Source organism: Nothoprocta perdicaria, unplaced genomic scaffold, assembly GCF_003342845.1.
Source record: "Nothoprocta perdicaria isolate Ctin4 unplaced genomic scaffold, notPer1 scaffold_186, whole genome shotgun sequence".
Classification (NCBI taxonomy): domain Eukaryota; kingdom Metazoa; phylum Chordata; class Aves; order Tinamiformes; family Tinamidae; genus Nothoprocta; species Nothoprocta perdicaria.
The window spans coordinates 949,797-966,821 of NW_020455049.1; the positions used below are offsets into that span (position 1 = coordinate 949,797).

Here is a 17,025-nt window from a genome sequence, read left to right on the forward strand (position 1 = left end):
TTGGAGGCTGTCGCTGAAGGTCGAGGGAAATGTTTCCTTAGTGGGTGATCGTTGTGAACAGACTCGGTATCCAGACCCAAGTTTTCCTCATGATAGCTCACCTGGATGTGTTTCTGGGCTCTGCAGCCAGTGCATTTAGTTCTGCCATCAGCCTGTGAAACTTGTCCTAAATCTCWGCATGGAGGAGGTTATTCAGCCTGGTCATTCAAAGAGTTCACAGAATATTACAGAATATTYAAGGTTGGAAGGGACCTCTACAGATCATCTAGTCCAACCTTCCTGCTCAAGCARGCACACCTASAGCATGTGGCACAGGGMGGCATCCAGGCGGGTTTTGAAGACCTCCAGAGTAGGAGACTCCACAACCTCCCTGGGCAGCCTGTTCCACTGCTCTGTCACCTTCACAGTAAAGAAGTTGCTCCTCACCTGGAGACAGAACTTCTTATGCTTCAGCTCRTGGCCATTACCCCTCGTCCTATCGCTGGCCACCAGTGARAACAGCYTGTCCCCTTCCTCCCTGCATTCTCCCTTCCTGAACTTATACATATTAATCATATCCCCTCTGAGCCGTCTCTTCTCCAGAGAAAACAGGCCCAGCTCACTCARCCTCTCTTCRTAYGAGAGATGTTCCATTCCCTTAATCATCTTGGTTGCYCTTCTCTGGACCCTCTCMAGAAGCTCCACGTCCCTCYTATACTGGGGWGCCCAGAACTGMACACAGTACTCCAGGTGCGGCCTCACCAGAGCTGAGTAGAGGGGCAGAATCACCTCCCTTGACCTGCTGGCAACRCTCCTCCTGATGCAGGCCAGGATCCCATTGGCCTTCTTGGCCACGAGGGCACACTGCTCACTCATGGTTAACTTAGTGTCAACCAGGACTCCCAGGTCCCTCTCYGTGGAGCTGCTTTCCAGCAGGTCSACCCCTAATCTGTACTGATGCCTGGGGTTATTCCTCCCCAGGTGCAGGACCCTGCACTTGTCCTTGTTGAACCTCATGAGGTTCCTCTCTGCCCAACTCTCCAGCCTGTCCAGGTCCCTCTGGATGGCAGCACAGCCCTCCGGAGTGTCGGCCACTCCACCCAGTTTGGTTCTCAGTCCTCTGTGTCTGCCCTCATTTGAGGGGTRGGTTGTCGTTGGTGGCTGGAGGGAGGAATACATGCGTGTTCCCAAGGTGCTGCTCCTACCAACYGGTGCAATGCCCATCTCCTGCAAGAGCATTGACACGTGTTTAGTACCCGGAGAAGCACTTTGATCCTGTGATGAAAGGTACCGTGCAAATGCCTGTTGCTGTGTTATTGAAAGGAAGCCAATTGTACTGCCATTGTCATTAAATATTTAAGTGTAAGGCCAAATTAATTTTAAAGCAGGATCTGAAACTGCTCTTCTCTCTGCTATGGTGGTGGTTAGGCCTAAGCAGAAGATCTCACTATAGAGTTAAGCTGCATTTCTGAGGTGGGGATATAGGGCTGGGTGAATGTGGCACCCCACCGAACGCCTGAGAGGAGGATGTTCTGCTTGGGGATCAAAAGCATCATCTCATATCTGCTTTGAGAGGTGAGTTGGAGAGCGAAGAGCCATTTGGAGCGATGCTGTGTATCCGTGTAGTGGGAAAGGACTTGGGATGCAGGGAGCRAGGAGCCGTGTCCAGGCTGAACCCGGGACTTTGGCAGCTCCATTAAGTGGGACTCCCCTCCTGTGGAGCAGGGTGCACTGTCTGGTAACACCCCGTGCTGTATTCCCAACCTCCTCCTGTTCGTCAGGCTTTATTTGGCATCTGGCTTCCTGCCTCTCAGCACTTTGCAGGAGAGTGGGTTTTTCTGAGCTTTTTTTGCTTTGTTTTGTTTTCCCTTTGCCCTCCCCTTAAAGTGTTTTGAAAACTCCTTCAGTGTTGTGGGGCTGGTAACCATAGGTACCGGCTAAGAATTTTGTCCTGATCTTTGGCTCTCTTAGCAGCCCGTTTTGGAAGCCGGCCACGAGCCGAGTTTCTCAGAGTAGGGCACACAGTTGCCGAGTGCCACCTTCTTCCTCTTCCCTGAAGAAAATGGGGCTCTTCACAAATGGCTTTTCCTTGGATTCTGGACGGATGTATGAGAGTGTTTCAYCTGGTGGCTGGGCTTTAGTCAGCCTTCATGTGTGAGAAAATCTCCGTTTTCAGAGAAAAGTCATTCTTGCTGCGGTGGCTTACAGGTCATGGTGTCAAGTTAAGAAACCAAAGCTCCTGCATTGTGCGGCTGTCGTCAGTGCTCTGATTTCCCTCACTGAAGTCACTTCCCCTTCCTCCCCCACTTTCTTCTCCCCTACCTTCCAGAAGTCTCACATGAGTCTTCAGGGCTCAGCCTCCCTCCTCACCAAGAACCCCGTGAAGCTGTGGCCTGCTGAAACAGCTGGGGATGCTGGGCAGGTCTGGAGAGCCTGGGCTTGGTGTTGTGCCCTCTCCTAACAGGGATTTCTAGTCTAGTCTCTGGTCCGGGCCATCTGAGTGAGGCACCAAGTGCTGGTTCTCGTGCTGCAAGCAAGAGCTTGTGCAGTCTGTTGCGCAGCCAAAGGAGATGTTGGCCTTGGTGGCACGGAGCACTTGCCAGAGGTTGCCCTCCTTCTTCTCCTGGTGGTGGATGCTGTGTCACTCATGGACTGTCTTCTTCAGTGGTGTGGCTGGAGGGCTGGAAAAAATGAGTTTTTGTGAACTTCCTTCCATCAGCGGCATACTTGAGCAATAACACTTCTATTTAAAAGTTTAAGTGAGCCTCTGGCGTGATGTTCTGCTGTCTTAACAGACAAGACTGCCATAACTTCATACCTCTGTGAAGTTCTTTGGATCGTAAGCTTAGTTTTTGGCATTTAACTCCTAGCGCAGGGATTACTGTACGCCGAGTCCTCTAAGTGCTTCCACAGAACTTACCGAGTCGCCTCCGATGAGGATTTTAGCTCCTCTTTCCAAGGGGAGAAGCGCAGGCTCTGCCTGCCTGCTCGTCCGTGTGCACACGGCCATGGACAAGCACATGCTGTTGTTCCTGGCTCCATTTCCCAAGTACCAGCGTGAAACTTGTGATGTCCCAGCGCTCATTCTGCACGCCCCTTGCGTTTGGACGTGTGGCCTCCTCCAAAGATAACTTTGGTCAAGCTACAGGATCTCCAGCTCCTCGGTTCTCCYCGAGTCTCTCTTTTCCCCGCTGTGCAAGTGAGGTCCAGCTACGAAATGTCCTTTCATTATTTATGCTGCGCCTGTTGCAACCCATAACCTGATATCTGCTCCTCTGTCTAGAGAGCAATAAATGACCTGGGAGTAAAGTATTCAACCCCAACTTAGCAATTAATTCCTGGCTGCGTGACAGGCTCCTTATATGACAAGATGCCACAGGCTTGGCAAGTTACTTTATCCTCCTGCGCATCCAGTTGCCCGCACGTGGGAAGGAGAGTCTGGTTTTACTTCTCCGTAGCCCCTTGGTGCCAAGGTGGTCTCAAGCCGGCAGCTGGGAGCTGCTTCTGCCTCTGGGGAAGGAGCCCCCTGAGCGGTGTCTCGCTCTGGGTCACAAGAGCGCGGGAAGGGGGTCCTGGGGGAGGCCGCCCAGCTGCTTCCGCAGGGAACTGGAAGCCGGCGCTTCTGAGAAAACCCGGATTGCTCCGCAGGATGTCAGCCCCAAGGACGCTGCCAGCTCTTCCTCCTGCCTCTSCTCCGCAGGAAGCCCCTTCTGTGGGGGGAGGTGGCGCAGGGGCAGCGGAGGAAGAGGAGGGATGATGCACATCCTGGCGCTCCGCGGCTCTGGGAAGCGTCTGCACCCCCATGCCGTGGCCACCCTCCGGAGGGGCCGTGTCCCACCAAGGGGGACCCCATGAAGGGGGAGAAAGGGGCCCGAGTTACGGGCTTGCCCGAGGAGGGCAGGCTCTGCAAGCAGCTTCCGCAGACCCCGTGTGGGGCTACGTGCTCCCTCACGATGCTCCAGCTGCCGCAGATCCTCGGGAAGCAGCGYCGGGCTCGCGCTGTTGCCCCATAGGGCTGCCCCCCCCCGCCCTCTGCAGCGGCAGGGGGCCGCTGTCGCGGCCTGTCTCCGACAGTCGCCCGGTGGGAGAACTGGGATCCGAGGCGGCGGGAGCTGCTCGGAGAGCAATGCTGGCCGCTGTGAGCACAGCGGGGTCGGGCCCTTCGCAGGGCTCAGAAGTGCTTGGGGTCGTGCTGCAATTTGGTCACGTTCGCGCTGTTGCCCATCACGGGGGTTGCTGCATCTCGGGGGGCTCCTCTCTTCCTCCTCACAGCAGGGTCCAAGCAGCAGCTACGCCTGCCTTTGCCTTTCATTTTTTTCCTTTTCTTTTTTTCTTTTTTTTTTCCCTGCATCGTGCCGAGCAGGAATTTCTGAAATCCCTTGTTAAAAGCAAGTCTTGCGGACAGCCCTGGCAGGCAAGATCCAGCTGGAATAGTCTAGCTGTCTGGGGAAGCAGCAATAAATCTTTGCAAGCTGGAAAACTGCAGGGAGGAGGAAATGCTTGGGAGCCTGGGCCAAGCTGCCTCCCCATGCCGGGAAACGCGCTTGGGGCTGTCCCTGTTGGGCACAGTGTGTAGGGGGGGCACAGACATGCAAGGCAGCGCTGGTGTCCTGACATAGGCTGGGCTCGGCCTAAGGTTAGGGGGAGCTTTCTGAAGGGGCAGGCAAGAGGCATTGCGTTGGGTTGTGTCGTGTTGGATTGTGTTGGGTTGGGTTGCGTTGGGTTGTGTTGTGTTGCGTTTGATTGGGTTGGGTTGCTTTGGGTTGACTTGGGTCGCATTGGGTAGTGTGGTGTTGCGTTGAATTGGGTTGGGTCGCGTTGGGTTGGGGGCCATATCTTTTGCTGCAGCAGAGCAGCTGGTCATGGGGAGAGGGTTGGCATCACGTCAAGCATTGGCTGGTGAGGGAAGGAGATCCCTAGCGTGCAYGCAGAGCAGCTGCCTTGGCCAGACAGCCGTAGGCTGCCCGCCACAGAGGAAGCAAAGCAGACGCGTGAGCGTGCCAGCCCCTCGGGCCASGGTGCCTGGTAGAGAGGAGCCTGGAGGGGCAAAACGCTGCTGCGATGCCCTTTCCTTCRCTCCTCCGTCCACACGTGGGGAGCGTGTCCTGGAGGGGGAGCCTCCGAGCAGTTGTCTCCGGTAGCGCCTCGCTGGTGTTGTCCCCAGGGCCACGGGGACGGCGAGTCTCGCAGYGAAGCCAACGGGGGCTTCTCCCTCTTGCTCTCTTCCCTTTGGAAAGAGAGATGCTGTAGTTATAATCCTGGGCTTTTTTTGGTAGTGGAAGGACTTGTGGAAAAAGTTGTTCATCGTTGACTGAGCCCTGTTTTCATTAGTAAGCTAACATCGTTTTCTCTTAAGAAACTCAGTTGCTGTTGGATTAAAACTTCCATTTGGAGTTCGGCTGTGCTCTGTTAAAAACCCAAATGAAGTCAGGTGGCGAGGGCAGGAGCTGCTTGGGCTGAAACCTGGGATATTTGGGGGTGGTGCGGATGCTTCCTCAGTAAGCCAGACCTAACTGCTGGGGTGGGTTGGACAGTCGGAAGAGACAATATCCCCTCAGTGCGTGTTACTGAAAAGAATGTAAACTTCAGAGAACAGCTTGCTGTTTGCTGTGGTTYGGGCACTTCAGTGCACGTCTAATTTGAAATCATCTGCTGCTGTTCACKTTGGAGCAAACGGCTCTTACTGTAGCTTTGCTGCTGGGGTTTTGCACAGGGCTGGTGCAAAGTCCTTGCCCTCTGTATCCTGGTCCAGATACTGCTATCTGCTGAGCACACAGGGCAGCGTGCAGGGGCAGGAGCAATGCCCGAACGTTTGGGTTTTGTTCTGCCAAAATTTCTCACACTGGGAAGAAGAAAGCAGATAAGAAAAACTGCTCTCTGTCTAAAAACGTGTAGCTTTCCTTTCAGCATTTTTCAAGCCACCTCTGGGTCACCTCTTCAAAATGTGGTCGCTGCACTGGAAGCCAGGGTTACTATGGCAATTTGGGGAGGGATTTCTTCTTTGCTCTTCCCTCCTATCCTTCCCTCCATCTCTGCTCCCTCCCTGCGGAATCCCAAGTGGCCAAACTGCTCGGCGCGTCCTAGATCCGCGGGCTTTCTGAGGGTGGAAGGCACGTGCCCTCACCCGTGCAGATGTGCTCCTCGTTGCAGCTGGCAACCAAAAAAGCACCAAAATGAGTCCTGTTCCCCCAAACCAGGGCTTGGTGCTGACCTCCATCCAAGCCTTTCTGTAAAAACTATACCGTGCATGCAGTCTCTGCTGGCCAGCACAGAAACCCAGATCTTCTTGAAGACTTTGCTCCCCATGGGAGCCACAGAAAGACCTTTGCTTTAAAAGACAGTACTGCTTAAGTTTGGGACTGGCTCTTTATCCCCAGAGGGATAAATAAACGTGGGTTTTATTATGTTCCTAGACAATGAATGAGAAATAGCAGGCTGGATTTGGGTAACTTTCTGCTAAGGCACTAGCTGCCTTATTTGGAGCTGAGCTTGAGCACGGGGCTGCCTTTTGTTGCTTTTTCCATGGCAAGGAGCTCGGGCTCTGCAAGGCAGGCGAGATAAGGCAGCGTCCTGGCAGGCCAGGGGCACTGCCTCCTGCAGAGCACGTGTTGGAGCCGATCCRCTTCGTTGGAAGCAAAGGAGCAGGGAGGCTCACCAGAATCCCCTTCCCTCTCCCCAAGGGCAGGATGGTGGGGACCTTTTCCTTCCACTGACTGGATGTGGCAGCTCGGGGGTCGGACTGTGCTGTGCATTCTGCACAAATGGTGCATTTGCCATGGAGGGGCTTTTTGGGGCAACCCAGCAAGAATCTCTTTGCTGGGTTTTGCAGGTYACGAGGAAGAAAACCACCAACTGACCCTGGAAAGGGCCAAGTTAGGCTCCCACTGAGCAACATTTTGGAAATCCCAGTCCACGTGTTAATTTAGGCTCTGCTGCAGCTGCTCACTTACAGATTTTGTGCTATTACCAAACGAGCTCTTATTTTAGATGCAGTCTTCGTAGTGCCTTATGTGCTGGTAGCTCACCTGACTCAAAGAGCTTTGTGAAGAACATTCCTTTCTTCCTCCATGATCTGCTCAAGCTGGGAATGTGAACTGGGAGCGGGGGAAAATAGCAAATGTGGGGCCTGGGAGAGACTTTGGGCAGGGAGAAAGAAGTGACGGTTCTCCCAGACACTTTCTCATCCCTGCTCTGGCCTTTCCTTCCTACCCAGTTTCCAAAAAATACAGATGGGAGGGTGAGATGAGAGGCATGCGCTACCTCATTGCAAATATAACGTTGTTCGGACTTAAATTATAAAATCCTGAGTGTATAGCTAATGGCATCAAAAAAAAATGGTCCCTAAAATGTCAGTTGTAAGTTTCTTGCTTCTTAGGTAAGCCTTAGCATTTTGTTTTAACAGCGATATAAAATAACTCGTAGGAAAGAAGTGGCCTACAAGAACTGGAAATCACTTGGCAGAGGCTCGGGGTGAAAGATGGTCTTGCAATCGATGAGGACTGTGTGAATCATGCAGTCCACAGCCTGGAAAATGTTGCTGTGGGCTGCCTGTGCTTCCAGACACGTTGCAGAGGTGGGGCGAGGCTGCACAGAAAGGATGTTCTGGGGAGCTGGAGGTCTCCTTAGCAGATCGAGTCTCCTTGTGCTTACCCGGAGTAGCGAATGCCCAGGGAAGCTGTGGAGGGAACAGCTCACAGCAAGCGGCCGACACCGGGCCCAGGGCTGGGAAGGGGGGAAGATGCTTCCCGCAGCCTGGGCAGGCTGTCGCTGCTTGAAACGCTGCCCGTTTTCCATGCTGGGAGGGAGATGGGGTTTGTTTCGTCCAGGCACACAGAGGAAAACGAGAACTCGCAGCAAGCTGGAAGGGAAGCTCAGATTATTGCCTAAGCCTGAGCTGGGAGATAAACTGTGGCTGCTATCAAGGGTCTCTCTCATACCTGAAGCAGTTCCCTAAAACCAGTCCTCAAAAAAAGCGAGTTTTTCCTGCCCAGAGGCGCAGACCGGGCTGCTGTGGGTGCTGCAGCACTTAACGTGTGGTTTCCATCTTCTCTCTCCCCAGCTGGCCGGAGGGATCATCCTCGGGGTGGCCCTGTGGCTCCGTCATGACTCGCAGACCACGAACATCCTGTACCTGCAGCTGGGGGAGAAGCAAGCCCCCAACACCTTCTACGTTGGTAAGCAGCCCCTGGGCAGGCGGGTCGGGAGCTGGCCCCACTCCGTGGGTGTTTCAGCCCCGGGTGGTTTGTTGGGATGCACCATGGAAGCRCAGCGTAGAGGGTGGTGCTGTATGGAGAGGAGCTCCATGGGTGAGGAGCAGACTTGGCAAAACACGCTATAAGCTGTAGCTTAAAATAACTGCTGCTGCTTCCCTGGTTTTCCCCCAAAACGTCCACCACATGCAGGTCCAAATGTTTGTCACGTGTCACCTGGGCTATGTCTGAAACGTAGCCTCTGAATTGATGAAAAGTGCAAAAAAACTTTAATTTTGGACAGCGTTTCTGCATAGCAGATTTCCTTAGACATTGTTCTTGGTGACAGTCTCTCCTGCAACACGTTGGCTTCAGCAGAGGGTGCATGATTGATCTGGAAAGGTGGGGGACTTGGCTGCCTCTCTTGGTTCCTCATCCCTCTCCCAAAAGGATATAAAAGTAGCTAAAGGAACAGTTGGCAGCGGAAAGTRCAACTTGGAGAACAGCATGACTCATGTTCTCCAGGAGGGGCCCGTGGACCGTCTGTATGTGTGCTTAAGCTTAGCTTGATTTTATTAATATGACAGCACGCTGGCTCGCTGCAAGAAGAAACCCCTTGTTTTGCCCCACTCTCCAGCGCTCTTGCTTAGGAGCAGCAGGAGCGCCTTCCAGATGGTCTCCAGCCTCCCTCGTGGGAGGAGAGGAGAGGGAGAGGGTCCCCCTGGCTCTCCCGGGACCAGCTTTGGGCTGCCGGGTGAGCCCGAATTCCTCGGATAAGAGCAGGGTACGGAGTGCGCCTGTGCCTGTGGAGCAGGGAGCAGGAGCAGAGTAGGAGGTTTGAGAGTCTCACCCGCCTTGCACGTGGAGCAAACACTCCTCTTGTCAATCCCGCTGGATTGGGATCCACGGAGATCCTCTGGAGATTGACCTGCAGCCAAGCCTGGTGCCGGTGCTCGCTTTGGCCCTGCRGGGGTGACGATGATGCCTGCCGTGGCCCTGCCCTGACGTGCCTAGAGGACAGGTCACCTGCCGAGGAAAGGCCTTGCCCGGCTCGGCACCGGAGGCGCCCCCATAGCGCTCCCCTCCTGCGCCTTGTGYGCCCTGGGCGTCCGCGCAGCGTCGCAGGCGGCTCGGGCAGGAAGGGTGCCCCTTGCCAGGCCCTTGGGGGCTGCTCTGTCCTGGAGATCCCGTTCAGTAACAGCAGCAGCTGTTACCCCTCTGGGGGCCGGGATTCCTTCCCCTTTTCTTTTCCCTCCTTTTTTTTCCCTTCTCTCCCTGCTCTGTGGCAGCCGACGCTCCCATCGCAGCAGCTCCCACCCTGTGGTTTCCTCTTCTCCAGCATCCGCATGCACGCTCGCTCCCGCGTGCTTGGGCTTGGCCTCCAGCRCCGGGTTTTCCCTCACGGATTACTCCCCAGTGTCTGGTGCAGGATGCTTGTCCCAGCATCTGTCAGGAGGCTTTTGAAACACCCTTTTTTTCCTTTTTTTTATTTGTTTSTTTTCCTTTTTTCCTTCCCCCTTAACCACCGCTTTCTTGTTTGCTGACATAGGGCTCCCCTGCTGCCCGCACTGCTGGGAAGCGGCGAGGATCCTGCCGGGAAGGGAGCGGGAGACATTCCCGCCTGCCTTCCTTGGCGCCTGTGCCCCACAGGCACCTGTTGTTGCCGATATTCCCCATCCACGAGCAGCTCCGGGGCTTTCTGCGAGAAACGCCTTTCCCCGGTGCTTTAGCATGAGCCTAGTTGTGTCTCGGGCTCCAAAGGTGGCAACTGGAGCTCTCCTTGGTGGGTTTTCTCCCCAGTAACATCTGGTGGTGGCTGCTCCTCGCGGCCTGTGCTCTTGGCTCTGCTGCTTTGGTTGTTGTCATATTGTTCCAGAGAATGGCACGTTAGCTGCTTGTCTGCTCTAAAGCTGAAGCAAAACTGAATTAGGGGCCAATTCTTTAGGCCCTCAACCTTGTCCTTCAAGCGCCTGCCCTTGTGGTATCCAGGAATGGTCATGGAAGGTAGTGCTGCTGTGAGGAGAAGCAGAAGGAAGAACAGTTGGGGTCCGTAGATCTACCAGTTGGCCATGGCAATGCCGTGTGTGTGTGTGTGTGTGTTCAGGGGATTTTCTCCTGCCTGCTTTTCATGCCAGACCAAGGATAGAGGGGGGGCAAGGGGCAAGGATAGAGGAGGGCAAGGATAGAGGGGAACGTGGAGGAAGGCAGTATTGCTTGGGGTTGGCCACGGGCTGCAAGGTGAGTTATGGGGTGAGGAGTGGCAGGGTGAGGAGCTGTGTGGAATCCCTGCGTGCCGGGTGCTGTGTGGGTGGGAGGCACCAGCGTGGGTGCCCCCCCGGCGGGATCCATCCCGAGTTACAACCACGAGGGCAGGAAAAGAGGCCGCCGTGGGTGCAGCGGCTCGTGTTTGCCCTTTAGCACCAGCACGCAGGTCTGGGTGGAAACTTGAGCCCGCAGCAGGTTGGTGTGTGCACGCCGAGCTGGCCCCGAGCTGCAGCCCTGCTCAGAGGCGGTTTCGTGGGCCTGCTGGGGCCCGTGAGGTGCCGCAGGGCGCGAGGGCGCTGCGTGGGGTGGGCGGCAGGCTCTGCAGCTTCGTCCTTGTCCCTTGGCTCCCAGTTGCCCCGTCTCTCCCCCCGCTTGCTTGTTCTCCCTGAGAACATCTGAGGAGGAGCAGAGTGCTGCAGTCGGGTGTGTTTGGCCCGGCTCTTAACTCCACAGGTCCAAAATAGGAAATCTGTATCCAGCTGTTAATAGCAAGTGCTAGAATAACACTGCCCGGCCCGCGGCCGGCCCCGGGAGCGGGGCCAGCTCCGAACGCGCCGAGGTGCCTGAGGCCTCTGCAGGGCTTTGCGAGTGGAAAGCCGCTCAGTGAGCTCGGAGTTTTGCTTTTTTCCCCCTCCTTTACTTTTTAGTAATGATTCCCATCCTGGCTGGTATCCCTTTTTCCCCCAGAGCGCCACGGCTCCGGCACTCCTTGGGAGGAGGGTTGGGTTTCGGGCAGGCATGCCCTGGCGGATTAAATTTGGATGCTGAAGCTGTTGCTGCCACTCCCCTTCTGCAGCCTCCTTCTGGATWTTGCTGCCCGGATTAAAGAGGCACCGTTTTTCTTCCCCCCTCTCTCTCCCTGTTCCTTTTTCCCTGTTAGCAAAAAGACTGAGAACGGTGGCAAGCCTGGCGGGCAGCCCTGCCCCAGACGTGCCCCAGAGAGAGGGGGACACAGAGGGCAGCAGCAGTGCCAGGCTCATCTTAGTGCCCTGCCTTGGGCCTCCTGAGCCGAGTTCTGCCCTGAGCTCAGGTGGGATCAGCTCCCAGGGAAGATGGCTCTTGGGCAGCACTGAATCCCTGCTCTCTAGTTGTGCACGTTGCAGTCTCCCATTTTGCAATCCCTCTCCGGTCAAACGCGATCCAATTTCTTTGCTTGGAAGTGAATCCAAGCTGCCTTTTACATGGCCCGGGCTGTTAAGAAATGGGCTGGAAAGCAGGGGGATGTTTCTAAGKCTGCCTCGCTTCCCACTAACGCGTTCCAGCCTCACGCTGGAGTCCGGCGGCCGCTGCAGACGTGTCCTCGAGGCCGGTGCGGCGCTGCCGCCGCTGGGTTCGACCGTGTTTGAGGCTTTGTAGCCTCAAAAGCGCAGGAAATCTGCTCAGCTTTCCCTAGGAGGATCCCTAGGTCCTGCAGCAAACGCTGGCAGAAAGGTTGCCTTCTGTCTTGGCGTAGCCCTGTGCCGTGATCCCTGTGGATACCAGCGACGGGTCCAGGCGCCCAGTCCCTCCCAGCGCCTGCTTGTGCTCTGCCCCTTCCAGCCTCCTTAGCCTGGGGTTCAGCAGGAGGCTGCGGACCGTGGCCGGGCACAGCGGGCTGGCGAGCGCGAGCCGTGGGTGGCGCTTGGCGCTGAGTGCACCCGTTTACCCCGGTGGGCAGGCTGGTTCTGAGCTGTCCCTTCAAGGGAACTTGGGGAAACACGAGTTGGCCGCTCAGTTTTTAAAGGAAGGTGCTCTGTGTCTAGGTGCCCAAGTAAATTAATATAGTGAGAGCACTGGGCAGTTGTGTTCTCCTCTTCAGGATGAGAATCTGAAGTGTCTGGTTACCCGGACTGGTTATTTTACACATCTCAATGGATCCTGAAATGACTGAGAACCAAGAAAGTTAGAGAAATAACATTTTAATTCAAAGGTTTGAAAAGGGAGTTTTAAAAAATGTTGAGATCTGTTGAGTCTAATTTTGCTCTAATCACTGTAGGTCAACTTTAATACTAAAGAGTTTTAAAATAGTATTTTAATGCAAAACAGGTTGTCAGTACTTCTCTCTGAGAGAGGCTGCACGGTAKGTTTAACGGTATTAAAATACCCTCCTATATTTTTATCATCCAATTCAGTTTCTCTCCGACCAGCAACTTGTGACGAGTCAGATGTGCAAACGAAACGGGAAGTGTCCTCCCACTGATGCCCCGGGCCTTAACTCAGATCAGCTCTCGGGCTTGGTGTGGTGGCTGTGTACGCCAAAGGCAGTGGTAAGCTTAGTGTGCAGGCTGTAGTTAGCTGCAGGTCAGTTGCCTTCGTTGCAGCCAGCTCCTCGGCTCCTCGGTGGACAACAGCCGTGGTAGYTGTCCTCCTTTGCTCATCCCCACTGTCCCTGCTGTTGTTGCTGGTGTGGAGGAGCTCTGCCTAGCGTGGCTTCTGCAGACCTTMCAACTTCCAGCAGTTTCAGCCAGTAGCTTCGAGAGCTATGCCAGCTGTTGAGGCAGTAGAGCGTCCCCAAAACGTCCTCTGTGTGCACCTGTAGTCTGCCAYGAGTAAAATTTGGGGTGCATCCAGATATCCGTAGCTAGGGGAGCAGGCGCTGGTCCTGCCCGTTGCAGCCACGGCCCCCTGCGCGCTCGGCGGGTGTTGGTGTCAGCGTCGCCCATGCTCCCTGTGGAGGATGCTGTAGACCCGGCTCTTCCCGCAGCTGCACACTGATCCCACCCTCCCATATTGGAGGCTCCTTCCTGCACATCCCAGCTAGGCAAGATGGAGAAAATCTGTGCGGCATCTCTGCCTGTGGAAGCTCCCGGCRTAGGGATGTGAGTACACGCGCTCCTGGGGAGAGTGGCTTGGGTCTTGGCCACAGCGCCCTGCTGTGCTGTTGTGCCTGAGGTGTCCTTCGCTTCCTGCTTCCTTGATTCCCGCAGGCGAGCGGCCTTTCATCTCCCCTCGCCTGCCACATCCCCCCAGGAGAGCTCTCCGTGCCTCCCAGTGTTGTTGCTGCATCTGGAAGTGCTTAGCAGCCGCAGCGCAGCAATGTTTTCCTTGGAAAAGGGAGCGCAGGGAAGCGGAGGCAGGGTTTCCCAGTCGTCCCCTTGCAGCATCCTTGCTCTTTCCTCCTCCTCCTCGTTTCCCCGGCGTGCCCAAGGAAGCGCTATCAGCTCCTGGCTGAGCTGAGGCACATGGATGTGTTCAAGTTCCCGCATCGCTGACCCCTGCAGGAGACCAGGCCTTTTCCCTGTCCCTTCCACGAGCTTGGATTGCGGCCCCTCTCTGCGTGGGGATGAGGAAGGGGCCGCCCGGCGGGCCCAGCAGCTCCCGCCGCGCTCTGCGGGGCTGTCCTCACGCTGCTCGCATTCCTCCTTTTATTTGCTTAAATAAAAGCCCTTGGTTTGGGGCTTTTTTTGTTGTTTTTCCACTTCTCCGTGAACTCGGCAGGGAGGGGACATGGGTTTTACAGCCCTGCAGGCGGCAGCTATGCGGCCGTAGTGCCAGAGGGAGTAACGACCCGGAGCGCCGCCTCTCTCTGCCCCTTCCCTGCTCCCGCTCCRTGTGTCCTGTCCCCTCCGGGCCTCGGAGTGGGAAGCATCCCTCCAGGGAAGCCCAGAGCCGAGCTGGCCTCCCCGGTGCGGCCCCGGTGGCTCGTGCTCCTCCTTATGGAAGGATGGGAATTGCTCCGGGAAGGGCCCCGCTCCCCGCCRAGGAGGGAGGCTTGTTTGCGCCTCCCGGCGGAGCTGGCCCGGCTCCCGGGAGCCTCCCAGGCTTTCYGCGGCTTTCCGAGCCGCTCGCCGCAGCCCTCTCCCCCGCTTGGCCGCACATTCCTGCTTCTCCCGCCGAACCGCTTCCATCCGCCAGGCTCGCGTCGGGAAATGCCAAGTGGGATGCGGGGTCGGCGGGGCTGGAAAGCAGCTCGGCCGGAGCRGGAGCTCCTACAGCTCCCCCCGTGCTCTCACCTCCTGCTCTGGCTTGCTGCTTTGCTTGGGCTTTAGCAGACCCTGTCTCCCTGCTTTTCCTTGTGTTTCCATAGGAGTCTGCCCGGCACTTTTCCTCCCCTCTTGGGCCGCGCTTGCGTTTTCGCTAAAGCATGAGAAAAGCAAAATCAATTTGGATGATTTTGGGGGGAAAAACTTGTCTGGGCAAACTSTGTGATCTGATTCCCTTCCTTCCTTTTCGTTTCCCGTCTTGTTTTTTTCAGTGCTAGTCACTGATACTTGGTGTTGGCTCTGGCGAGGAGTTGGCAAAGCATTAGCAGGGAGAGAAGTAGGAGGCTGGGACCTGATTGTCTGCCGGGGGTCTGGACAGGCTGTTTGGAGCGGGATTTCAGCAGATGTTTTTTGTTCTGTTTGTTTTTCTTTTTCTTTTAAAAAGAAAAAAGAACAAACACCAACAAAAAGCAAATACAGAGAGGCATCCGAGAGACTTCCATAGCCCAGCAGACGCCTGTTTCCTCTTAGTCACCTCCGTCAGCTGAGATTCTTGCCGGGATTTGCATCTCCGAGTTTTCAGGCGGAAACTTTTAGTTGTCCTGCTGATCTCTTAGGTCTTTGTTCAGGTTTGGAAGTTGCCTTCAGTGTTTATTTTGAAGAATCGGAGTAGCAAACCTTTTAGCTGCTCCACAGAAGCGAGCCGGTGGTTGGGGTGCCCGCAGCATCACGCAGCCGTGTCACCAGATCCGCTGCATCTACTTGTCACCCATCTCCCAGTCYGAACGTTGACTTCTCCGGCCATTGCAGCCCCCCTGCTCCCAGCTGAGCTTTCTGCCTGCTGCTGCTAGAAGAAGGGGACAGTTCACAACCTGCTGCACTCAGATGGTCGAAACTGCATTTCCTGCAGAGATCCCTTGAGATCAAAACTGTTCCACTGAGCCAGCCAGGCCTGTAAAAGATGCAAAAATCCCGCCCTGTTTTGGGCTGAAAACTTGCCGCCAGCAGCAATGCTGATAGAAGCCGGCGTGGGAAGAGAGCTGGTTCCTGAGCGCGGGCRTGTTTTGGTGGCGACGAGCAGACCTTTCCTCGGAGAGATCCCGGCGGATGTGCTGTTCTTCTCCAGGCGGCAGTTGCGGAGCCTGTGGAGTTCTCCCYGGAGGCTGTGGAGCCTGGCTGGTGCCCAGCAGACGGCCTGCTGGATGCTCCAACGCCTTCCCGTCGCCCCCGGGAGCCTCCTTGCCCCGTCCACGCTGCAGCCTGGGGACGCTGGCCCTGGCGGCGCCTGCTTTCCAGTTCAGCCAGGTCCCCCTAACTTGGACTGCTGGCCTCTCCTTTGCAAGCAGCACCCGCTGATTTTCTCCACCTTGTTTCCCCTCCTCACGCCCCCGGTGCAAGGCCCTGTTGTCCCCCTGCCTTGGTGGCCGGCCACTTGCTGCCCGGCAGCGCCCGAGCTGCCGCTGGATCCGTGGGCACCGTGGCGGCTCCCCGGCAGGCCCCGCGGCTGCAGCGAGGCCCTTGCACAACCTGGAAGTTCCTCCTGGGTCAGGCCGCTCCGTTGTGCTCCGGCTTCCCCTCCGTCCGGTTTCCTCCCTCGTGCCGGCGGCTAAATATAGCGGGAGGTTTTGGGGAAGCGCCGCCGCCGCCGCCTCGTGGCGTGGGGGGTCCCGCTTCCGCGGCCCCGTTTCGCCCCGTTCCTTCTCTTGCCTTCGTGCTGCGCGGCGGCGTCAGCCTGCCCGTGGCTCCTGTTCCCAAAGGGCAAGAGTTGAGGGGGTTAGTTAGACCACGGAATCACAGGATGGCTGAGCTTGGAAGGGRCCTCTAGAGATCATCTAGTGCAGCCCCCTGCTCCAGCAGGGACGCCCAGAGCACAGAATGGCGTCCAGGYGGGATTGGAAGATCTCCGGAGAAGGAGACTCCACAGCCTCCCTGGGCAGCCTGTGCCAGGGCTCTGTCACCCTCACACTGAAGAAGTTCTTCCCCAAGTTTGACCTGCCCACCTAGAGTTTTTGGACTAGCTGAAATCATCGTATCCTTTTATTTTGCATTGGCTTAACCTCGCTCTTGGAGAGGTCCATGAGGGTGGTCGGTGTGACGTTCTCTTTAGACTTCACTCTGAAGTTACCAGGCAATCAATCAAAAGTTACAAAATTAAGAGAAATCTTAAAAAAAAAAAAAAAAATCCACGTGTTACATATGTAAGAGCAGGTTTAATCTTGAGCTGCATTTGTGCTTSAGTTTTATTTGGAAGGGTTAACTGACAACTACAAAAAACATTTTGACTTGTAGCTAAATAAAAGCTTTACTTGAAGGGCAGAGCCTCTTAAGAAGATTCCCTGAATTGCTGTTGAGTTACCAGGTACTTAATATAAGCTTATTCGGATGCTGTTTTATTTTTTCATTGTAGTTTGAAAAGGATGAGTGCAGCCTTGCCTCCTTTTTCACCATTTTAAGTTGCTGTTGGGTGGCAGGCAGACCCCCCTTACAAAACAGGAGAACCCCAGTACTTAAGCACTTTAACTTACAGATATGCTACGTGATGCATTAAAAAAAGGAAGGCTCTATTTTCAGAAAAGGAAACAAACTTAACCGAGCCGCTGGCATTTGGCCATTAAGGTTGGTAAGGAACTGGAGCTAGCAGAGCTGAGCCTTGGGCTCAATTCTGCTATGGGGTTATGGGGTTTTGTGGC

The 17,025-nt window shown here is 55.6% G+C and overlaps 1 protein-coding gene across 1 annotated transcript in view; it reads left to right on the forward strand.

Moving 5' to 3' along the window:
- Positions 1-17,025, forward strand: part of CD81 (CD81 molecule) — a 30,886-nt gene that overhangs the window by 5,483 nt on the left and 8,378 nt on the right. Inside the window, exon 2 of the mRNA XM_026036772.1 lies at positions 8,039-8,153. Within this exon, the coding sequence (XP_025892557.1) occupies positions 8,039-8,153 (115 nt within the window). The remainder of the gene's footprint in view (positions 1-8,038; positions 8,154-17,025) is intronic.